Genomic DNA, 25,217 nt, shown 5'->3' with positions numbered 1-25,217 from the left:
AAACACATATATATCTCTACTATAAAGAGTTTCTTCGATCATTAAAACATAACCGAAACTACTAACCTATATTTCAAATGAATTCTAAAAAGGAAAGAAATAGAAAAAAAAAAGAAAGAAAGAGAAATAGAGACAGAGAGGGAGAGAGAGAGAAAGAGAAAGAATCCAATAAAAGTATATTTTTACTGATCAATTTTAATTCACAGATTTTTATATATATATCCCCTTTCTTTATTATTTACATTTTTCTAAAATTACTGTAATTTTGTTCATTAATCCACGTGACGTCGTCTGAACGTCGATAATAAGTGACAAATAGCGCTAGTCGATTCGATATGAAACGAACACGTTATTGTCATTTCATATATACCTTTTTCAATATTTCATTTTGATTTTAAAATTATATAAATATCTCGCAGATTTCGAAATGTAGAGAAATCCTAAAGATAAAGTCTGTATTGTAGATATATCGCTTTTATAATTCGAACCAAAAATAATCCTTCGCAATACGTGGTAATTAATACCACAAAGGGGTAGTCCGCGAAACGCGGGAATACTTTTCAAAATGAAATCGGATTAAATCTCTAAAGAGTGAGGATGAGGTGGGATAGTAGAATGAAGAGAGGGAGCTTTTAAAGTGAATTTGAATGTTGTTAAGCAATTCTTACATACATTTCAAGTATTCTACGACATTTCGCACTAAAAATTAATATTTTCAAAGATCACTCATATAATTTACTTTTTTTCTTTATTTTTTTTTTCTTTTCTTTTTTTTTTTCTTTTATTATTTCTCGTTTCATTTATACCCACGTAAATGAAAAAAACGTATCTTCCCGTATAAAAGTATTCATCCTTCTTATTCAAGATTTAAATCATTTTTACATTGACTACTTTAAAGGATACATTCATCAGTATTTATATTCATTATTTGCGTTATTAACGTTTTAAAAGAGAGAGAGAGAGAGAGAAGAAAAAGAAAAAGAAACACTTTCGATATTAAAAATAAATTCTATATGCTATATTCTTTTTGTTACAGAAAAAAAAAAACAAAAAAAAAAAAAACAGAAACATAGTAACATTTTCTGCGATAACCTTAAAGGAGTTACTCGAAGTGGAATCATCGAGATGCGGTGATGGCTCTACTTTACAGATTCGTGCAACTGCCAGATCGCAGCGGCACGCGGGTTTTTTCATTTGTCGTCACCCGGAGTGTCGTACGCGATCCAGAAAGAGACGTTACCAGTAAGGAACTTGTTTGTGGCTTCCAAAGATGGGCAGTAGCCTTTTCACGGGGAGACAAGGTAAATACATACGATCAATATATTAAATTTAATACAAAATTTTATAAAAAATAATATATAATTTAATAAAGTAACAATTAATTATTAATGGTATGATGATAATAAAAAAAAATAAATTCTCGTACAAACGAGAATTTTTCAATTCATTTCGTAACAGACTCTCCATAAAATCGTGACATTGTCTCGTAGAATATGCAATGACCTATGAAAATTTTGCTTACCTTTATATTTTATCTCAAGTATATCTACTTACTTGCAAATTAACTACTCTTTTATCACTTCCCTTATTAAATATAACAATTTATATTCCATTATTATCATCCTTGGTTATTGTTTTATTCACAAGCTTGCGATGGCATCCTAACATTCTCAAGCATTAATACCTCGTCCATTTTCTCATTCTAAAGAAAATTATTTAAATGCATACTCAATTTTTAAAAAAATCATCCGACAAATTCGATCGAACAGACAATTTCTAACTTGTTCTTCTGTCTCAGGTATTAGGCGTATATCTGGTATGGCGAGGTGCATCAAGGAATCTTCGGGTTTACGTCGACTTTACGTTCACGTTGTTGAACCGGGAACACTTCTCGATGAACGAAGGTTTCTCAGGGAAACGAGTTAAATTCACGTACGAATTACCGGCTCAAGGAAACCGCAATTACATACCAGTATCAGACCTCTACACTCGTAACTTTGCTGATACGAATGGCGAATTCCAGTTGGAATTGTCAATGGCGAATGTACGTACGGTATACATGACAGAAGTTAGAATGCCAACCGGAGTCTTTTCAACGGGTCAGCCAAAATCAAATAAACTTGAGACCGATTGCTTCACATTTGGTGGTTTTGATTGGAGCGTCGTTATCTATCCTTATGGGAATAAAGAAGCAGAGGGTTGTCGGGGTCAGGAGAATCGCGTGAGCGTTTATTTGATGAGACTCACGGGATTCGATCATCGATGCAGAGTAAGATACAGCGTGGCATTGGGCGAAGGAGATCGTAGAATCGATTCTGGCCATATAGAAGATCTCTCGAATGCTGAAGGTTACGGTTTTGGATGGCATCCAAGAGTTAGATGGTCAGAAATCGCTCATAAAGGTGTTCTCCGAGTCTCACTTGAAATGGTCGAAGCAAGAACTATCTGCGAGGTAGCTGTGCAAGCTCTTGGTCCACCTGCTTTGTCTCCTACTCCTTGCTACGATCGTGACAAGCAAGCTTGGGTCGTAAGGGCTGATCTCCATTCGGAAACGGTTAGACTCCATCTGATTTATAAAGATATCAATCATGTACCACGAAATCATCTGAGGTAAATTTTATTTCATACGTATATATTTATCTGTCAAGAAAAAGTTTCTCGTTTATATTTTAATATGAAACATACCATGTTCTACTATTATTTCAGATACGTAAATTGGTCGGCTTATTTATTAAGAGGCGAGGAACCTGATACAGTTGCGATGAGTCTACCAGGTGCACCATTCAGTCGTTATTACGCTCAAGAATCCGCTGATGAAGGTATAATTATGGAAACGAATTTGGACACGAATGAGATCAAGGACAATCACAGTCCATTCCTTACGGACAAGAAGCAATTAAGGATCAGATTGGAATGGAATGAGAGCCATTTGCTCTTTCAAGCGACTTATCACAAATACGACGACGTCTGCCGTATTCACAATCAACAAATGAGACGTGAGATAGCATCTTTACAAGCTGAAAACTATAGCCTCGAGAGACAACTCTTTAGCTATCAGAAGAGTCTTGCTTTTGCACAAGCTCAACAGCAACAACATCAACAACAACAACAACAACAGCAACAACATCAGCATCAACAACAACAACAACAGCAACAACAGGGTCAACCACGGCATACCAGTCATCAACCTCATCTCGAAAGGTCAACATCTACTGATACCGAATACGCCTGACAAGTGGATCTCGTTAATGAAACGGCGAGTGGTGGCTGTAGACGTCAGTTGCCGGTCATTCAAGAAAATGATCGCCGGGTTCATCAGAATCTTGTACGAATGATGGATCGTCGATTGAGTAACGTCCAATTGCAGCAACATCTCTATGAAATTGAACATCAATATCAATTAAGAAACAACAGCGAATCGCCAAGGCAGAGCGTCGATCGTACCGAAGAACATCGACGTAGTATCATTCAACAGCCAAAGAGATCGAGCATCGGTCGTTCGGACAGTATATCCGATCGTGGAACCGATCTTTATCAAGCTTATTATTTAGGTTACGTCGGGCAGACAGCTCATAAGCGACGTAGAACCACTTTGTGGGAAACTTTAACGGGATTAGTCTGTTCGTTGGGTGCTTTGGCCACTAGAGCTGCAAAGATGGCCGCTAGACGTGGAGATCCTCTTTGAAAGAATCAATAAAATATTTTCGAGTCGTCTAAGTATAATACATATGTATATGATAAACGATCGAATAAAACTCTTATAGATCTTGAACTAAAGTTCAAGGGTTTGTCTGAAGTGATCCATGAGAATTTATGATTTTATGAGATAAAGATCGGACGATCGAATTGTATGGAGTTACATAATGTGAGTAAATGTAGTAGAATTAAAAGTAAAAAAAGAAAAAAAAAGAAAAAGAAAAAAAAAAGAGAGGGAAACGCGCAAGCAACTGCAGCAACAAAAGCAGCAGTAGCAGCAGTAGAACAAAGTAAAAGCGCCTCCTCGTGTTTACACGCTACATATACACAAGATACAACTCTATCTACTTGTCAATTTACTGAAGATGAAAAAAAAAAAAAAAAGAAAAGTAACCTATTTTCCTCTAAAGACTTTTTTCACCTATTGTGTATGTATGTACGTACGTACGTTGCTGTGCGAGGACAACAAAAGAAGAACACAATTGTCAAAGTAATATTATATTATATGAGACACTTATTAAGTACATACATAACGTTATACCTATATATACCGTTGTATACTTTGGAATGGATTTAATGCTAAAAAGGGAAGAATATCAAATGTATGGTGATAAAAAAGAAAAAAAAACCGAAGAACGTCGAATTATAAGAAAATAAGAAAATAATAATTACAGAAAATTGGACTTTCGATCAGGGTAAACGAGAAGGATAATCAGAAACGTACGCCATCAATATTATAATCCCAACGCGATCCATTTATTATTATTATTATTATTATTATTATTATTATTATTATTATTATTATTATTATTATTATTATTATTATTATTATTATTATTATTATTATTATTATTATTATTATTATTATTATTATTATTATTATTATTATTATTATTATTATTATTATTATTATTATTATTATTATTATTATTATTATTATTATTATTATTATTATTATTATTATTATTATTATTATTATTATTATTATTATTATTATTGTTGTTGTTATTATTATTATTATTACACATTGGCTCCGAAAAATAGTTACACATATGTATGAAACACACACAACAGGATAACACTTTATTCCACACGTTTCCTTTCGACGAAAAAATGAAAAACAAAAAAAAAACAAAAAAAAAGATGGAAAAAGAGATTTCGAGATAATCGATCTCGCGGTTATTAACCTATCGTACGCAATCAAAGTATTTAAATAGAACAAAAAAAGAAAGAAAAACGAAAAAAAAAAAGAAAGAAAATAGGAGAAAAAAAACTGAAAAATAAAAAACAGAAAAAAGAAAATAAAAGAGAAAAGAAGAAAAAATACGAAGAAGTTATTTTTCGAAAGATCGCACATTTCTCTATCGCATGATCATGCATAAAAGAAAGAAAGAAAGAAAGAAAGAAAGAAAAAAAGAAATAAATAAAGAAAATAAAAGGAAAGAAGTAAGAAAGAAAAAAAGAAAAAAAAGAAAAAACGAAATTATTATTAAATGCTATTCTTGTGTCTTGTGTCGCATGATCGTCACCTAATTTTGCTCTGTGTCGCCTTCTAATCCAACCTCAACCACTCTCCCTTACTCCCATGAGTATATTCTAGGAATGTTCTAAATATTAAAGCAAATCTCGAAATGCGATTCGATTAAGCGGCGCGAGCTCGTAACACATTCGATGCTAGCGATAATACGTACATATGTGTGATTTTCCTTCTCTCTGATTTGCTAGCGCATAGTCGAACAATGGAAATCGTTTGGCGTGTCTAATCAAAATTTGATCTTGTCTGCGGTGAACGACGCAAAGCAAAATGCATTTGATGTGTCCAACCAGTACTCCGTTGTTTCGCTCAATCAAAAGCGAGTTTCTATGTCGAAGCCGCACTATTTACCATTCGATTTCGTGTTTAAATGTACATATATACGCGGACGGACGAATAAATTCTCAATTTTCTTCTCTGTATCCTCGATGACTTTTCTAACTTAATACTTTTCTTCTAGATTCTTCTTTCGGATCCTAAAAGAGAAAAAAAAAGAAAAAGAAAAAAAAATAAAAAGAAAAAAAATGGCTTTCCAAAACGATCTTTTTCTAATCCGCGAGAATGTGTATAAAATTTCTGTAATCGCGTCCCGTTAAATAATCTTTCTCATCCTCCTCTATCGCGTTCTGTTCGTATTATTGAAGAAAAAAAAATAATAATAATAATAAAAAATAAAAAAATAAAAATAAAACAAAAAAAAATGGAAAAAAATGGAAAAAAGCAAAAAAAGAAAAAAAACAGCAAATTAACAAAAAAATAAAACACCGTTTCTTTTTAAACGTCTCTGATAAACACGAACAATCAAAACTACACCCTCTCCTACCTCTCCACTCACCCGAACACATACATATACATGCATATACATATATATATATATATATATATATATATATATATAAAATTGTACGTGTGCGAACAACGTGTTACGTACTTAAATTTGTGTATGTATATATTATCTACCGTCAACAGAATGAATATATGAGTAATAACAAACCATTGCGGCATAGAAATAACACATATGATCAATGATACAACGTCACATTCCGACAACAAATCTGTTTTACGCGTATATTCTATGTTCTCTATAGAAAAATACAGTGCCATGTTAAATCGTCGTATTTCATGTGATTCTAAAATTCCGCATTGTGGGGATTTAGCCCTTAACATTTATCAATCCATAAAATACCCATGAAATATCCATAAAAAATCCTCGCCTCGCTGAAATCGTTTGAACGTACCGTGACGGAAAAGAACTTACGGCTAACTGCTATCGCATACTATTTTAAAAAAAAGAAAAAAGGAAAAAAAAATTCCTATCATGCTTTAATAATTTTTGACGTTTAATAATGTTATTCTTCTTTTTCTTTTTTTTTTTCTTTTTTTCTTTTTTTTCTTTCTTTTCTTCTTTCTCGAAACAATCATTTCTGAGAGTGACCAGATTGTTTCGTTTGTAAATTCTCTCTCTTGTTATCACGAGCGAAACGGATCGTTGACAATAAAAGTTCGATTTCGTCCAAAAAAAAAAAAAAAAAAAAAAAAGAAAAAAAAGAAAAAGAATTCTCCTTTTTCAATGTTCTCTGTATCGGTACTTTCAAACATGGTCCAATCCAATTGTAATCGTTACAGATCTCGGTTAGGATATAATATATACATATATATATATTGTACCAAACGCATCCTTCTCTGAATTATCGGAGCGTGTACACTTTGTATATACGTTTATTACAGACAAATTAGAAGGTTGAGAGAGAGAGAGTGAGAGAGAGAGAGAGAGAGAGAGAGAGAGAGAGAAGTTTTGATGTAATGGAAATGTTAAGGGAATTGAAAGGAAAGATAAAAGAAAGATAATATTGCAATACTTCGTTGGATAATCTTCATATTTGATCGAGGAGTCTTTCTTTCTATATTTTTCTGAAAATAGATACAGCCTTGTACAATCTTCTTCGTATATAATAACACTACAAACGTATTCATTTCCTTAAAATTATCTTCAATTACCGTCGCAAAAAATATCTGTCTATCGTATTAGGAATGGACATTTTTTTATTTGAATATAACTGTCTGAGTAAAAGTCATAAAAGAAAAATATTAATATAAATGATATCAATAATTTAAGAATTTTTCTCTTTAAATAAATTTTGTTAGATATTTAATCGATAATTTTCAATAGAAAAAGCTACAACGATAGTTACAAATGTATGATATAATTTGAAATTCTTTTTTGTTTTTTTTTTAATTAGTTTCAGATTTGAACAGAAATTTTTTTTTCTTTTTTTGCTAGCGAAACAAACAACAATCAGACATAAAGATGATACAGATAAGCGATCGAAGACTCCTTAAAATAATATTGAAGATTCGAATTAATCTACGCTAGATGAGAATCAAATTTTTTGGAGAATATGATGATAAAGGACTGACGAAGTATTTGCACGTTAAAGAACTAAACAATTTGCAGAAATTCGACAAAATACAGGAGAGATTTCCTAAATTTTTCCTACAACACTTGGAGATTTTAAAAAGGCTTTGTCGTTCGTATTTACTTATACTCACATTTCTGAAGCATCTTTTTTCTTTATACAAAATATACCTATATTGCCATCTTTTTCAGTAAATTCTCAGGAATTTCCCAAATCTACGAGAATAATCTTTGTAAACGTGTACACCGTCGATCCCCGAGTTATAACGTTGTCGTTCGTTTTGCTTTTCTTGTTTTACTTTTTTTTTTTTTTTTTTTTTTTAATTAAATAAAAGAACATTAAAAAAAATCTATCTGTCTGTCTAATATAACGTTAAAACGCAGAAAATCAAATTAATATAAAAAGAAAGAGTATGATAATTTTAGTAACCATAATAATGATCTTGTGCAAAATTAATGCGACAGAATTGCAGTAAACAAGTCTGACGTAAAGCTTGTTAACAATTTATTAGAAATACTAAATTATCGCGACCAAATTGTTATAACGATGATTAATGGTCATAAGAACATAATATGTAAAAATAAAAAAAAAAGGAAATCCACGAACGACGACGATATTCAAACTCAGTACGAAGAAGCTTCTATCTCTATTATATTCTCTACCATTTCTTTACAGCCTATCGTTGCCGGAACTCTTTTCAATTAAGATGTATGTTCGTACTTTTAAGCACTATGTATAGCACCTTTGCTACCTTTTTTCGTGTGTTGCGCTGTAAAATCCGTACATACCAACACACTCTCTCAACAGTTTTGAGACATATACTAATGTACTTAAACCATCTGTGAGTCTGCCTCGTCTTTTATAAAATTCTTGCTATATTCAACTGTATTTTTGTTCTTTAATCTCCTTTGTCATAAATATTATGTTCTATTGCGAAAAATTTAATTGAAGATAGGTACCAGCTTAGGTATTTGTATATTTATTTCGATTAATTTCTAAAAAAATAAACCGTATCTTCTTGCAATATCCGCCATTACGGATGCGGAGGGGATTGATAATGGGACGCGCATGCGCAAAATGTTGTAAGTACACGCGAGTAATCACTCGTGGCAGTCGTCTTACAGACTTTATGGTGAGAAGTGAATGAGATTGAGGTTATCATAAATTTGAATTAAATTCTCATTAAAGAAAAATTTTCCTATCTCGTTCGGAGACTTATGATGTTTATATAGAATGCCGAAGAATTCGTAAAACGTATTGTTTGAAATCAAAAATATTTATTTGTATTAAATTATATTAAGTGATATGTATTTTATTCGCAAACGTATTGTCAATGAATTATTCGCATGTACTCCACAATATTTTCCCAAGAACGAAAGATTATTCTGAAAATTCAATTTTATAATTTGATATTATAAAAGGGATATCAGTAATTAAATTGAAAAATTATTTAAATCGTTAAGAACGTAATACACGACATTGACGAATTATATATTTTATTAAAAATTCGTAGAATCGTTTGTACATTGTACGAAATATAAGTGAGTTGTTACAAGTTGTTAATTATTAAAAAGAAAAAGATGATATTGCTTGATTGAAACGGTGATGAGATTTTAAATAAATTTTAATTTTACTTTTTAAGAAGTTACAAAATGTTAACCAAAAAATTAAGTAATAGAAGAATATTGGTTGACATTCTTGTCCTATTTTTTGGTATTGGTGCATGGATCGGTATAAATGGTATTTACGTGCAATTACCCCTTTTAATAAATAATGCGCCAGAAGGATGGAATTTACCAGCCCATATGGTAATGCTAGTACAATTTGCTAACTTAGGACCAATTCTATACACGCTATATATTAAGTAAGTATTCATAAAATTATATAAGTATTATATTAAAATGATATTTTTTATTTGATGAATGCTAATGATTCCATTTCAGATATACTGCATGGGCGTATGATAAACTAATCATATATGGAATGCTAATTGCAGCTGTACTATCTACTTTTATTTTAGCATTCCTCTATAATAAAACATCAGTAATATTTGGAAATATGCATTCAACGAGCCTTCTGTCTCTGATGTTTGTAACAGCTATCGTTGGATGTACTAGTTCTGTTCTTTTCATGCCTTACATGAGGAATTACCGTGAAATTTATCTGGTTTCCTATCTTGTAGGAGAAGGTCTTAGTGGCTTTATACCTAGTATTGTGGCATTGATTCAGGGTGTTGGTGGAAATCCTGGATGTAAAAATGTTACTAAAGCAGGATCATCTGATTTAAAGTTTGAACCTTTCTATCCAGATCCCAGGTTTTCTACACAGACATTTTTTATTTTCATCTGTACGTTATTATTTTTGAGTTTTTTTTCTTTTCTTGGATTAAACAAATTGCCAGTCGCCATTGGCGAAAGGGTTAAACTTCCATCGAGCATGGAAACACTACCAACAGATACCAAAGCTCCACCAAGTTATAAAACAAATTCAGGCTGGACAATGTCCAAACGTACATATTATTATTTGTTATCTATGATGGCACTTGTTTGTTTTCTTGGTCATGGTACTCTTCCTAGTATTCAATCTTATTCTTGTTTACCTTATGGAAATGTAGGTTATCATTTAACAATAACATTATCTTCAATGGCTGGTCCATTAGCAATGTGTTTAGGTTTTATTATAAAATCTCCAAAAATTAGCCTTCTTAGCGGACTTATGGGACTAGTTATTATTTTATCTTGTTTTGTTTTATTTTTAGCTATAAAATCACCTAATCCACCTTTACAGCATACATGGATGGGTGAAATGTTAGTTGTAGTTTCATGGATATTAGTTAATGGTTTAATAGGATTTATAAAAATGGGTATTACCACTTTATTCAGACCAGACCCAGGTAGAGGTTTATATTATACCGGTGTTGCTACACAAATTGGTTCTTTAATAGGTGCAATAATAACATTTGTGTTAGTTAATCATATGAAAATCTTTCATTCGTACTCTCCATGTGATAATATACATTGATTTTTCTTTAAATAATATGAAGAAATAGTTCTCACGTTTTATGTGATGTTTCTAATAGTAGTACTTAATTAACTATTAAAACTACTTACAGTCTGTCAAAATTAGAAAAGAAAATGACAATGAATGCCTGTCAAGTCGGTTAAGTAAATAGACATAATTCAGATCACACAGCGATAGTTATTTAAAATAAATAAATGATATATTCATATGTATACATTTTTTTAATTTTAGTAGATGTGTACAACTGGCCTTGTACGTTATCTACATAAGATACAATATATGAAATTATCTACAAAGTATTTAAAGATTTTCTATAGTATATCTCTAGTAAAATTAATATTGATTTAGGGATAACATTATCATATTCAAATTCTTGCTATGACTCGTATATCTGTCAGATAAAACTGATTTTATCTGACAAATCTGAATGATTAAGTTGATAAAATTATGAAAATGAACTCACTTTAACATTTTATTTGTCTGCATAAGATCAATCAGGTGAAATTCAGTAAGTAATTATTTTATCATATATTTTGAACATATATTTTGAATAGTGACTTTTAGCTATTCCACTTATATAAATATTTTTTCATATATATTAAATACGCAAATTAAGAAATTATAAACATCACGGTAATATTTCGAAAAAAGGATACATGTGCTTTTATATATTAAATTGTTTTGCAATATTAATTATAGATCTTTATTTATTGATATATTATTTATAATTTAACTTGCATAGGCATAATTAGCCGCAAACAGAGGCTAACTTGCATCCAAATTGGTCCAAGATATCTACATATTACTAGAAATTCATCAAAATGACAACGATTAACATCAAAGAATATTTAAAAAACAGATCCAGCTATATGCATTTACTCATCGTTCTGTTTGGTATATCTGCTTGGATAGGTGTTAATGGAATCTTTGTACAATTACCAATACTCATTCATTGTTCTCCTGAAGGTTCAGCTTTACCAACTTATATAGTAATAGCAATACAAATGGCTAATGTGGGACCAATAATATATACATTTTTACAACAAATGCAAATTAAAATAAATGAATTTTTATCTATATTAGGAATTCTTATTATAGGAAATATTTCTATGGCACTTTTAATATTTTTTTATAACAGAACTGTTGTTATATCAAATTCAGAATATAGTTTAGCATTATTTGTTTTAACATTTTTTACGGCACTTGTTGGGTGCTTCAGTTCTGTGCTATTTATGCCTTATCTTCGCAATTTTAAAAAAACATATATGACGTCATATTTTATTGGTGAAGGATTAAGCGGTGTGCTACCAAGTTTAGTTTCATTAATGCAAGATATTGGAGAAAATACAGAATGTGTCACAAATAGTAACATTACATCAAAAGAAATAATTTCTAATTTTAGATTTTCTCCATTATATTATTTTCTATTTATCTTTCTTGTTCTATTCCTATCTCTAATTGCATTCATCATATTACAGTATTTTTCATTTCATGATATCAAACAAAATTATCAAGAGAATAAAAATAGTCAGGATAAAATACAAGTTACACATTATAATATTAAAGATAAACCTATTTTTGCTTCCAATAATTTATGTTTAGAAAATGATCAGACAATTAAACATTCTTTATCAAATGACGAAAGCAAAAATGCAAAATGTCTTAAAGTAGATTACGAAATGTCTATTTATAAAAAATTGTACCTACTTATTTTAATGAGCTTCCTTTGTTTCTTTGGTAATGGATTTTTGCCAAGCATACAATCATATTCTTCTTTACCATATGGAAATATAACATATCAATTGTCTGTTACTTTATCACAATTTGCAAATCCAATTGCATGTTTTATAACATTTTGGATTATACCATCAAATTTAAATATTATTCATTCTTTATCAACAATAATATTAATACTTTGTAGTTATGTTACATATGTAGCACTGATGTCTCCTTTTGTACCCCTCCAAGAATCTAAAATTGGTGTAATAATTATATTAATATCATGGACTATTCTTATAGGATTAATTTCTTATGTGAAACTTATTATTATTTCAATATTTAGACAGGTACAAAAAGAAAATATTCTTTTTTATGTTGGCATTATTATGCAGGGAGGTTCTGCAAGTGGAGCGATTATTTCATTTACTTTAATCAATTTCACAGATCTTTTCCATACATAAAGAAAAAAAAAAAATATATATATATATATATATATACAAACTTTCCATCTGTATAAGTTTACAAATTATTTATCATTATTATAATAGACGTTTCAAAGAAATAAGGACAATAAAAAAATTAAATTAATTAAAATGTATGATAAAAAAAATATTGAATAAACATATTATAAATGTATTACAAAAAAAAAAGGAAAGAAAAAAAGTCATGACGTATATATAATAACAGAGTTTACATGTGCAGAGTTCAAATGTAATCAACAAGTTCAAATAATTCAATATTTAGTACGTTTAAATTAACTTGTTATTTTACATATCATCTAGGCAAACACACACAAATATTTTATTCAACAGATATAAACACATAATGTCATAAACACCATGAAATTAATGTCGTTTACATTTGATATATTTAATTGTTAATGATTAAGCATATATGTGAAATGTTTAAGGTGATGTTTACAAAAATTAAGGGAATTTTTATATCATGTTATTAGATTTATAATATTGTACACTTAAAATATAATTTTCTGGCAACTTTGTTACGATTTTAATTATTTTTATTAATAAATTGGCTCATGTCTATGTGGTTGTTTTTTATTTATTTATATATATATATTTTTTTTTTTTTTTTTTTTTTTTTTTTTTTTTTTTTTTAAATAAGAAAGAATTCAATGATAACATCTAACCTTATACGTATATAATTAATAAAAAGAAAAAGATAGTTAATTCTATATGAAAATAAACTTTTATTATTTTTTCATTAATTAATACTGGAATAATAAATATTTTTAAGATTAAAAATAAAAATTATGTTCGATTCTTAAAGTGAATCTTTTTAATATTGTAAGTTGTCGGCCCTGCTTTGAGTTTCACAAACTCTGAAGAAAGTGTTATGCTATGATTGAATGAGTCATGCGCATCTATAGAAGGTGAAGAGGTGTATAAAGAATATAAGCATAACAATACTACGGGTGTTAGAAATATCTACGATTTTTTTGATGATCTCTTTTATTCGAAAATACTTTGTATAAATATATATACATATATATATAAAATATTGAATATGTTCGCATAAGATTTGTTTAAAATAACGATTGACTTAGACATTCTACGTTAAAATGTGCGATGAAGAAGCAAGCCTTGAACAGAAAGATGATCAATCTGACAAAGAACAGTCCATTTCATTACTGCATCTTCCAATAGAGGTTTGACAAATATTACGATAAATATATAAGTGTATGCGTATGTTTCGTTATTAACTTTTATTTATACCTACTTTTTTTTGTTGTTTGTTTTTTAGATATTTCTACACGTCTGCTCATTCCTAGATGCGGAAACATTGATGCACAATTTGAGTTTAGTTTGTAAACAGTTTTATCAAATACTGAACGATAATTCATTCTGGAAAATGAGAATTAGCCAAATATTTCCAAATACTGGTTATCCGATTTTGCCTCCTGGTTAGCTCAAATTGATAGCACCTTGTGCCTTGCACGACCAAAATCATTCTGTAAATAAATAAAACACCATCTGTTACTTTATAAAATAAAAAGATTAACAGTGTCAACTATTGCAGCTTTTAATATAAGTAATAAGATAAAGATCATTAAAAAAACAAAATAATTTACATTATGCTTATATATAACAAATCTGTATTTATTAAAACTTTTATTAACTGGTTGCTTCTAATATTCTTGTAAATCGTTTTTTTTTTCTTTTTTCTTATTTCTTTTTTTTTTTTTTTTTTTTTATGTAATTCTAATTAACCAATAACTTTGTATCTTTGTACATTGAATTATTCTTACAAGAATATTGCACTATAAATATTCTATGTTTATTCTCTATTCGATTTTGTTTACAGATTAATAATATGTACCAAATCCTTAAAAGTTTATATTACTGTTTGTCAAAGTGATATATGTAATTTCAGCTGAAGACGATGAACTGTTTTGGAAGTTATCGTGTGTAGCGATTGAGAAACAAACTTCATTATGGAAAAACAAAAATTCAGTGGAGAAATTATCTCTTACCAATGTACAATACAGTACTATAGATGGACTGCTGTTAATGCACGTTAGTAATAAATGAAGCTATATTTTTTTTTTTTATACAATTACATATATAATATTATAAATAATAAGTAATTATATAATTTCTTTGTACAAAGGATGGAAGAATTTGTATATCCGGAGCAAGAGATCGATCTTTAGTATGTTGTAGCCTTCCCATTGAAGATAATTATCATGTGCAACGTACTTGTATAGATTTTGCTCATAATGGATGGATATGGGATTTAACAGCAATAGATGACATGGTCTATAGCTGTAGTTGGGATCAAAATGTCAAGGCTTGGACTCTCACTCCTACTGGCCTTGTCCACTTCAAAACTTATAAGATGTATATGACAACCAAGCTGGTCATTTCTATTGCTCTTATAATGGAAAGGCTGAGCGAGGAAGGGATGAGATTCTTTTTCATAAAATAACTGTATGATAAGATATTCCAATGATTGGTATTATGGAAAATTTTTCTGCAATCTCTATATAATATATTTCTTTAATTACAAAGTCCCAAAAGAAATAAAACATGCATTTAAAACATTGGGATGCTCTCGCTCGCTCTGTCAATCGGGATCGTGAAAAACATATATTTTATTTCTAATCTATTAGATACTTAAGCAAAAATTTTTCATTTTCTGTAGGATCGTTACAGGTGCTCTGCTTTGCATAGCTTCATGCCCGGAATTAGCTCTCTTTGCTACTGGTTCATTCTGCAAAACAGTATTGGTGTTTGATTCAAGGTCTGGATATAGTCCTATAGCAAGATATCAACCACATCAGAGAGCCGTTATTCGTCTTGCAATGAGTTCAAATTATATTTTATCTGCCAGTGAGGATAAAACAGTCTCAATATGGGATCAAAGAGCTGGAAAAATTATGAAAACAATCACAGTAATATTTCTCTTCTTAATTCCTTTTATATGTACGTTGTACGACCTTCGACAGATGCATACAGTGATCTGTTTTAGATCTCAAAAGAATCATTCCCTATGAGTGTGTGTATGCAAAAAGATTTGGTATATGTTGGCGATAGTAGCGCAAAATTACATGTGTTAGATTTAAAGAGAGAGTTTGAGCCTATAAAATGTTACGATACTGAACATAAGAAAGGAATAACCGGTGTTCATTTTACTCCTGGTTGTGTAATTACAAGTTCCATGGACAAAACTGTGAGAATTTCAAGTCCAACTGATCCACCACAAAATCTTACCACTCTAACTTGTGGCTATGGAGAGATAGCTAGTGTATGTATATAGAAGTGCGTATGTAGGCATATAATGTAATTTAGTTTCATTATATTTTACAGATAGATTATTTGAATGATGTCCTTGCTGTATCTGGTACCGAAGGGATAGAAATTTGGAGACCTCGTGCAAGAACATGATGTTCATGAGTCATACTATACATATTGCTAATAACATTTACATTTTATATTCAGTCTACATTCTTAGAAGGAATTATATAAATCAAGTATATATTATGATTTAATAAAGGCTTTGCTCTATATAAGTTTGCTAGGCATAAGAACAAAATATTTTCTGTTATAATTCAGTAAATATTATTTTCATTTAATATTTAATTTGAATTTATTCAATATCAATTATTATTATTATTATTATTATTATTATTATTATTATTATTATTATTATTATTATTATTATTATTATTATTTTAAAAAACTTTACTTCTTGTGAGTCAGTATTGTTTTTTTCTTTTTAACATTTACCTATGTTTAAAAAAATTTTTTTCATTTAAACATATTTCATTCCAATTTATGATGGAAAAAAAAAGAAAAAGAAAAAAAAAGGAACAATAGGTCAAAATTTGTTTAAATATTCTCTTGGGTAAATGGTAATGAATCAATGGATAGAGAGATACAAAGGTAAAAAAATGAAAGAAAAATATTGATTTTGAAAATGAAAAAACGAAGGAAATGGACGAAGGAACGGTGGACATAGGGTCGATCGATAGGCGGCGTCGTCGTCGCCGGAAGTAGCGGTCCGCTAACTGATCAAAGAGAGCGAATATGAAAACGTTCAATTGTCTATTCCAAGGAATCGGCGTACGTTCGAATATCGACGCTCGAAGATGTGGAACGATGATCTAATTAATGCAGAAGATTAATCGATGGTGGAACATTGGTCCACGAGGCGATCGAGCAGGTCCTCCTTCTCCACGCGCAATCGCCAATACGGGAAAAGCTACCGGCGCTACAAGCTATGCTCTCGTGGCATGGTGGTGGGGGTAACCGTAGGGAGCTTCCGTTTATCTGCGAGGTCAGAGAAGGCTGGCTGCATTCGGTGGTGCTGGTGAAAAACACGATGAAAATGGCGTGGCAACCGCAAGAAGAAGGACTACGACAAATCCTTACGCTTCTTAAGGAATCACAAAGCCCGGATACGGCAACACAGAGAGCCGTACAGCAAGTATCCTTTTTTTTCTTATCGTCATATTTTTTCGCCGAAGAAACGCCAAATTAGTTCGTTGAAGTTTCAAAAATACGGAACGGTTTGTGCCTTTTCCCGGTCGTAAGACAGTGGACGCCGATGGTGACGAAAGAGAAGCGACGGAGATTTGACGATTTTTATGGGATTGTATTATCGTCAATGTTTTTCGATCGGTTGGTATCGTATATCATCGATAGAACGAGATAATGATATTATTGTGTGAAATTTTCAATCGGATCCTTCTCGTTTCTACTTTCCTCCCACCCCTCCCATTACAATCGCGAGTTCTTGGCTCTATTCCTTTGCCGTTGTATGTATGTATGTATGCGATCGGCGCGCTTTTGCGCAGCCTGTCATGGTCTACCTTTTTTTCTATCCGTAACCCGTTCGATTCAGAGACATTTCATCGAAATTAATCCAATTCCCTTTAATGATCCTATCAAAACAAAGACGTCATCTTTATTCTTGACTTTATTTTCGCCCATCGATCAGCTTAGAATTTGATGCTCCGAGCGCGTCGATCGTTTTGTTCATGTCTTTTCTCGAATAATGTTGTAACACGTGAGCTTCAACCGCCAAGAAATATGTTACACGAAATGTCTCTCGACACACTATATGATTTCAATTTCCTGTTATGTTTTTCGCAATTTCATCGATATTTCTTAAATATATTATTTATTTATTCCATTAATTTTATGTATATATATATATATATATCCTTTTGTTTTATTTTATTTTATTTTATTTTTCTTTTTTTTTCTTTTTTTTTTTCTTTTTTTTTTTTTTTCTTTTTTAAATGTCTCGATTCGTTAAAATGGAAACAAAAAATATATCTTTGAAGTTTTCTCCAGAAATAACGTTCCTTTTATTTTGTTTAAATGAAGCCAATGTGTGATTTATTTTATATATCGTGATGATATAATAATAATAGTTTATAAATAACGATTCTTATACTTTATCAATATATTATGTATATATATATGTATATGTATGTATGTATACATTTATGTGTATATATATATATATACACGCGTACATATACACATCATATAATTCTGAATTTGATAATGTCAAGAAAACAAAACTTGTTTTCCTTAATAATTGGCTTAGAAATTGGAAGAGCTAAACAAATTTCCAGATTTTAACAATTATTTAATTTTCATCTTAACTAAACTTACATCCGAAGGTAAGAAAGTTTTGTCAATATAATTGATTAATTTGTAGTTAACCAAACATAGATGGAAAAATAATTAATGACGTTTTTTTTTCTTTTCTTCTCTCCTTTTTTTCTTTTTTCTTTTTTTTTTTTTTTTTTTTTTTTGTTATTAAGATGAACCAACAAGATCTCTGAGTGGATTAATATTGAAAAACAATGTGAAGGCACATTTTCATAAATTTTTACCAGAAGTTACAAATTTTATAAAGCAAGAATGTTTGTCTGCTATTGGAGATCCTTCGGCTTTAATTCGTGCTACTGTTGGTATTTTAATAACTACCGTTGCATCCAAAGGTGAGGATATTGTTATTTACATTGTTATTAAATTTTATTTTGTAAGGTTTTAGAATTATTTAAAGCAAATTATGTTTAAAAAAAAAAATAGGTGAATTAACAACTTGGCCAGAATTATTACCTGCTCTTTGTCAAATGTTGGATTCGCAAGATTATAATGTTTGCGAAGGAGCATTCGGTGCTCTACAGAAGATTTGTGAAGACTCCGCAGAGATATTAGATTCCGATGCACTTAATCGGCCTTTGAATGTTTTGATTCCAAAATTCTTGCAATTTTTCAGACATACAAGTCCAAAAATTAGATCACACGCAATAGCTTGCGTTAATCAATTCATTATAACTCGTACACAGGTGCTTATGATTCATATAGATAGTTTTCTGGAAAATCTCTTCCATTTAGCTACTGATGATGATCCTGATGTGAGAAAAAATGTGTGCAGGTATAAAAATAGTATAACAAGAATAAATTTTTACATATTTTTTTTTTTTTTTTTTTTTTTTTTTTTTTTTGGAAAAAAAAAAATTAGAAATTAGCATTATCAATTTAATTCCTTTAAAGGGCTCTCGTGATGTTACTTGAAGTTCGAATGGATAGATTGATTCCAAATATGCATAACATAATAGAGTACATGTTAATGAGAACTCAAGATCAAGATGAAGGAGTTGCATTAGAAGCTTGTGAATTTTGGCTCTCTTTGGCAGAACAACAAATTTGTAAAGAAGCTCTTGCGCCACATTTAACTCGATTGGTACCCATTTTGGTAAGTGAATTTATTTGCAATAATCTGAATGAATGAATATTAAAATAAATATGATTCTTTTTAACAGGTACGAGGTATGAAATACTCCGAAATTGATATAATACTTCTCAAAGGAGATGTAGAAGAAGATGAAATGATCCCAGATAGAGAAGAAGATATACGACCAAGGTTTCATAAATCAAAGACACATCATTCGCATCATGCCAACATGAATAAACATACAGATGAAAATGGTGGAGGAGATGATGAAGATTTAGATGCCGAAGACGGATCTGATGACGATTCAACGCTTAGTGACTGGAATTTACGAAAATGTTCGGCTGCCGCATTAGATATGCTAGCAAATGTATTTAGAGAAGAACTGTTGCCAGTTTTAGTACCTATTTTAAAAGAAACTCTCTTTCATCAAGATTGGGAAATTAAAGAATCTGGTATATTGGCCCTTGGAGCTATTGCTGAAGGTACAATAATTTTATATTTATTTTATAAACGTGCGCTTTTTTATGGAATATAAATGTAATATTTTATTTCTTTTCACAGGATGTATGAGTGGAATGATTCCACATTTATCAGAGTTAATACCTTACTTAATCAGTTGTCTCAGCGATAAAAAAGCACTTGTCCGTGCTATTACTTGCTGGACTTTAAGTCGTTATGCTCATTGGGTTTGTGCACAACCACATGATACGCACTTAAAACCTTTAATGACAGAGCTTCTCAAAAGGGTATTAGATGGTAACAAACGTGTACAAGAAGCAGCATGTTCTGCATTTGCGACATTGGAAGAAGAAGCGTGTACAGAATTAGTCCCTTATCTTGGATTTATTCTTGAGACACTTGTTTTTGCTTTTGGTAAGTATTGAAAATATAGAGATCTTGGACTTTAACAATAATTTTATAGTTGCTAGTAATTAAATTGAATGTTATTTTCTTTTTCTTTCTTTTTTTTTCTTTCTTTTTTTTCCAGGTAAATATCAACATAAAAATCTTTTAATTTTATATGACGCAATCGGTACGTTAGCCGATTCAGTGGGCCATCATCTAAATAAACCAGATTATATAAATCTTCTTATGCCACCCTTAATCAACAAATGGAATGTTTTAAAGGACGAAGATAAAGATCTTTTCCCATTGTTGGAATGTCTTTCATCAGTTGCAACAGCATTACGATCTGGATTTTTACCATACTGTGAACCTGTGTATAGGTAAAAATTATATTAAAAATAATAATATTTAATTATTAGGCATATACTTATATATTTAAATTGTTATCTTTTATAGGCGATGTGTGTCTTTAGTAGAGCAGACATTAAATCAACATATAGCAAATACACAAAGTCCAGAACAGTTTGAAGCACCCGATAAAGATTTTATGATAGTAGCATTGGATCTTCTTAGTGGTTTAGCAGAAGGCTTGGATGGACACATGGAACGTTTAGTAATGAATAGTAATGTAATGCAATTATTGTATCAATGTATGCAAGATGGAATGCCAGAAGTTAGGCAAAGCAGCTTTGCTTTATTAGGAGACCTTACAAAAGCATGTTTTCAACATGTGCTACCTTGTATACGTAAGTATTATATAATTTGTATAATATTTTGGGATAAATCAAAAAAGAAACGTCATTAAATTGTTATTTTGTGCAGCCGACTTTATGCCAATACTTGGACAGAACTTAAATCCCGAATTTATATCAGTGTGTAATAATGCGACGTGGGCTATTGGAGAAATTTCTATAAAGCTTGGTAAATTTTTTATCTTGTATTTTTTTTTTTTTTTTTTTTTTTTTTACGATTTCTGTTATCTTTGATTAAGCAAATTAATTATAATCATTTAAACAGTACTGACATATTTTTTTTTTCCAGGACCTGACACAAGTGCATATATTCCATTAATATTAACTCAACTAATCGAAATAATCAACCGACCAAATACGCCAAAAACGCTGTTGGAAAACACCGGTAAGTTACCATATAGTTTCTAATTATATTAGTATTTTGCTTAACAGCTTATATATGGGGCATACTCTTAATTATTGGAGAGTGTATCGTGAAGTTCTTTAGCAATGTTATCTTAATCTCTATTATTTTTTAAGGTATACTCCATGTACATACATAGGAAAATCAGTTGATATAATTACGTTTGAATTGTTATACTTCAAGGTTTAAACATTTTGTATATACAAGAAGTATTCCAGATATTTAAAAAAAAAAAAAAAAAAAAAAAAAAAAAAAAAAAAAAAAAAAGAAAGAAAAAAAACATCATGCTAGATGTAGCATTCGATGGATTTTAAATTTAGGTGCATATATTCATTCTCTACAAATTATTTTCACAAAATGATAATCCACACAAATCAGCGATTTAGGGTGGTTGTATATAACCACGCTTGCACGTTTATCAGCAAATTAAATTACTAGTATTTGTCTATTATACCTAATTTAGTGGTGTGCGATTGCCTGCAGGCTTTGTATGGCTGTATTGCCATAGAAACATACAGTAATTCAGTATATATTATGCTTGCATCTAAGTCCCAAATATTTTTCCAACAGTTGTTTAAATTGGCCTTTAAAATCATGATAAAAATTTGGTTCTGTATTCTTAGTTATTCTTATTTGTACTGACATTTCTTGGTAGAGGTCATATTCATATCGGTTTATAAAATCATGGGCTCGCACGCTGCTATCTAATTTTTATTATTATTTCAGCAGCTACAATAGCACGGTATTGCCTATGTTCACTGTCGGTATTTCATATGTTCACCTGTGTTCCCACTGTCTCTATTGATTGTCGATATTAATTAATTATGATTAATTGACTGGTTAATTACAAGTTAATTAAAGTTAAACGACAACATATTCGCCTGAGTTGATCGTTGGTTCACTATCAGTTTGTCTTATTGTTTGTGTTTCCGGTCACTTCACTACACTTCACTTGTCTACTTACTGAAACGAAATGAAACTGTAGCCATAACGATCGGTCGCCTAGGTTATGTGTGTCCCCACGACGTCGCCCCCATGTTACAGCAGTTTGTCCGACAGTGGTGTGTAAATTTCTTTATTATTATATTCTATTAATTATTATATTATCTTCTATTTTGATTAGCACTTTATTATTATACATTATTTCCCAAATCCTGAATACATTGCATATCAAATGCTGCAAAGAACTATTACGTAAGAATATTATAGGAAATTTATAAATGTTTATTAATACTGTTATATTTTTATTTTGATCAAAGCATCTACCTTCGCAACAATGGTACAAAGACAAATGACTAGGAGAGAGTAACATATAATTTTGTGAATGAGCATACTTTGAGATTAGTGCCAACTTGCTCAATGGTTTCTGCAGCATTTTTATATTGAATTCATGATTATAATTTTTATTTGCTACCATGCAAGTATGTTGTATGCTCTTAAATATATATTCAAAGATATGGGGGTAGGTTTACATTTGTCACTTAAGTCGGTTAATCACTTAGCCTGTACTCCTGTCTTGCATCAGATAAGTTAGGTAAATGTTTTTCAGTTTGAACACTTTTCTTTCAAGTAAGTAGCTTCAATTGAAGATATTTGTGCATGTAGATTATATTGCCACTTTGGTATCTGTCAAATATTTCTTGCAGTAGTTTCTTACTTAAGTATTATTATTCTCTTACAGCTATTGTTGCTAAAAAAATACATTTTTTTTAGAACGCCAAAGAAGTGTGGGTAAATGTCAAATGTAAACCCGACCTTAAAGTCATAATTGTACAACGACGACGCCAGTCTCTTGTTCAATTCATTGAAAAGTTTAAATAACAATCTCTATCATTTATTGTTATAAAAATCAATCTATTTCTTTCGTAGGACTGGCCTCGTGAAAGATAAAACTATTTTGTCTCATCGAATGCTATTTATAAGAGGTTGTTCCACCTATGAAATGTTCGAATGAATATTATAATTAAATGGCTACTTTACAAATTCAATTGTAGCCACACAATTACATCTGTAAATGTTATATATATATATACATATACATATATATATACATATACATATATATATATATATGTACATATATATATACATATATATACATATACATATATATATATATGTACATATAGACATACACACGTATACAAAAAAGTACATTACTTGAAAGGAAAATTTTCAATATAAAAGTGATATAGTTTATATAAAGTGTTAAAAAAATTATTGTGTATTGTTTTAAAATTGAAAAAATTGTTACTTTAAAGATATTAATATTATATGTACTTTGTCTCTTATCAATGTACTTTTTTAAAAGGAAATCGAACAGGTTATTGAACGAATTTGATTAATTGTTATTTGTTAATATTATTATTAGGTGTACATCTTTGCGGACTATAAGAGATAATGAAGAAAAGGATTCTGCATTCAGAGGTATGTGCCAAATGGTCACAGTGAATCCAGCTGGTGTTGTCAATGACTTCATGTATTTTTGCGATGCTATTGCTTCGTGGGCTACACCAAGGGACGATTTAAAGGATATGTTTCAAAAAGTAAATATTACAAATATATTATAATATTATATTAAATCAACTCTCACAATTTATTTGTTCTAATAAATTGGTTTAATTCAATCTATAGATTTTACATGGATTTAAGAATCAAGTCGGTCCAGAAAATTGGAAACGGTTTTCAGATCAATTTCCGTTGCCGCTTAGCGAGCGGCTTCACAATATGTACGGCGTTTGAGCAAACCCGCCTAAATGCGGTATGTATTTTGTAAAAACAATATATTTTAGTAAAATAATATATTTTAGTAAAATAATATATTTTAGTAAAAACAAAAATTTTATCTTATCAGTGCTATTTCTTACCAATAAAGAAATATTTAATCATAACTAACGTTTGATAAACGGACGATCTATATTAGTTTGCTAACTGAAAAAGTTCGTCCGCCATTTTAGTATAATAAGAGAATTAAAAAAAGATGTAGAAATTTTTATAAAAAAATTCTATTCATTATAATAATTACCTTCACAATCTTCGGCCCTTTCCCAACAAGTTTGTAAATTCCGCTTTTATAAAACGTTTTGTCTTTAATAGGAAATTATTCTAAGCTTTTTTACAAAGCATGTATTTGTTTATTCATTTAGTTTCACGTTGTTGTTATGTTTCTTTCAGAAGGCCGCTTTAAGGGGCAGGCCGAATGGGGTTGGGCGGGCTATAAAACCGTGGGTGGACAGGGTGGGTGGGTGAAACCACGGCCTCTTCTCATCAACATCGTTGTCGTTAGTGTGTCTTGGTCATCGAAGGAATATCAGGGGAAATAGAAAGTACGTCATTAATTGCATTAACGAGAATGCAGTGACATAAAGAGAAAAGCGACATAACGAACGAATAAGGAAATACGAACGACAAATAAATCAGTGGGCCGAAAGAATAAGTGGGTGGGAGGGAGGGTGGGTGGGTAATATGGGGTGGGAGGGAGGAATTTGTGGTGGTCATCAGCCACTTTTAACGCGAATGTATTGTACGCAATGCCCGCAACGTACTGCATTCAGTGATACCTTATTGTAGCAACATGCTGTACATGCTGTACACTTCGTTTCTATTAGCGC

General features: G+C 30.4%; 5 protein-coding genes across 9 annotated transcripts in view; all 5 read left to right on the top strand.

The window, feature by feature from the left end:
* Nucleotides 1-3,232, top strand: part of LOC118446333 (uncharacterized) — a 93,990-nt gene extending 90,758 nt beyond the window's left edge. For both annotated transcript variants that reach the window (XM_035876857.2, XM_085659778.1), the window contains exons 2-4: nt 1,037-1,301; nt 1,799-2,610; nt 2,707-3,232. In XM_035876857.2, the coding sequence (XP_035732750.2) occupies nt 1,134-1,301; nt 1,799-2,610; nt 2,707-3,232 (1,506 nt within the window). In that variant the 5' untranslated portion in view covers nt 1,037-1,133. The remainder of the gene's footprint in view (nt 1-1,036; nt 1,302-1,798; nt 2,611-2,706) is intronic.
* A 4,115-nt stretch (nt 3,233-7,347) lies between these two features.
* On the top strand, nt 7,348-10,862 carry LOC118446335 (solute carrier family 52, riboflavin transporter, member 3-A). 2 transcript variants are annotated; one of them, XM_035876861.2, is made up of 3 exons: nt 7,348-8,488; nt 9,290-9,511; nt 9,591-10,862. In XM_035876861.2, exons 1-3 carry the CDS (start codon nt 8,358-8,360, stop codon nt 10,666-10,668), a joined length of 1,431 nt encoding a protein of 476 aa, XP_035732754.2. In that variant the 5' UTR covers nt 7,348-8,357; the 3' UTR covers nt 10,669-10,862. The 2 variants fall into 2 exon arrangements, with proteins under 2 accessions (XP_035732754.2, XP_035732755.1); XM_035876862.2 differs by lacking the exon at nt 7,348-8,488 and adding an exon at nt 8,747-9,188 and having other exon boundaries at nt 9,591-10,861.
* Nucleotides 10,863-11,489: 627 nt separating this feature from the next.
* LOC118446334 (solute carrier family 52, riboflavin transporter, member 3-A) lies at nt 11,490-13,088 on the top strand. The gene has a single exon (XM_035876860.2). It carries the CDS (start codon nt 11,490-11,492, stop codon nt 12,846-12,848), a length of 1,359 nt encoding a protein of 452 aa, XP_035732753.1. The 3' UTR covers nt 12,849-13,088.
* A 665-nt stretch (nt 13,089-13,753) lies between these two features.
* Nucleotides 13,754-16,480, top strand: LOC118446337 (F-box/WD repeat-containing protein 9). The gene is made up of 7 exons (XM_035876864.2): nt 13,754-14,053; nt 14,149-14,308; nt 14,779-14,921; nt 15,016-15,245; nt 15,550-15,799; nt 15,877-16,152; nt 16,215-16,480. The coding sequence occupies exons 1-7, from the start codon at nt 13,967-13,969 to the stop codon at nt 16,290-16,292; spliced, it is 1,224 nt and encodes a 407-aa protein (XP_035732757.1). The 5' UTR covers nt 13,754-13,966; the 3' UTR covers nt 16,293-16,480.
* Nucleotides 16,481-17,112: 632 nt separating this feature from the next.
* Tnpo (transportin 1) lies at nt 17,113-25,046 on the top strand. Of its 3 annotated transcripts, none has more exons than XM_035876848.2 (15): nt 17,113-17,334; nt 18,466-18,541; nt 18,686-18,865; nt 18,957-19,305; nt 19,425-19,626; nt 19,694-20,087; nt 20,167-20,478; nt 20,594-20,831; nt 20,908-21,197; nt 21,274-21,372; nt 21,493-21,588; nt 22,592-22,667; nt 23,978-24,152; nt 24,241-24,367; nt 24,784-25,046. In XM_035876848.2, the coding sequence occupies exons 1-14, from the start codon at nt 17,128-17,130 to the stop codon at nt 24,346-24,348; spliced, it is 2,802 nt and encodes a 933-aa protein (XP_035732741.2). In that variant the 5' UTR covers nt 17,113-17,127; the 3' UTR covers nt 24,349-24,367; nt 24,784-25,046. The 3 variants fall into 3 exon arrangements, with proteins under 3 accessions (XP_035732741.2, XP_035732738.2, XP_035732742.1); XM_035876845.2 differs by having other exon boundaries at nt 24,781-25,046; XM_035876849.2 differs by lacking the exons at nt 22,592-22,667; nt 24,241-24,367; nt 24,784-25,046 and having other exon boundaries at nt 23,978-24,144.
* The last annotated feature ends 171 nt before the right edge of the window (nt 25,047-25,217 follow it).

The sequence above is a fragment of the Vespa mandarinia genome, chromosome 10 (genome assembly GCF_050613455.1).
Source record: "Vespa mandarinia isolate Hongniang chromosome 10, ASM5061345v1, whole genome shotgun sequence".
Taxonomy (NCBI): Eukaryota; Metazoa; Arthropoda; class Insecta; order Hymenoptera; family Vespidae; genus Vespa; species Vespa mandarinia.
The sequence above is the reverse complement of the archived record's forward strand: the minus strand, read 5'-3'. Positions and strand labels throughout refer to the sequence as shown.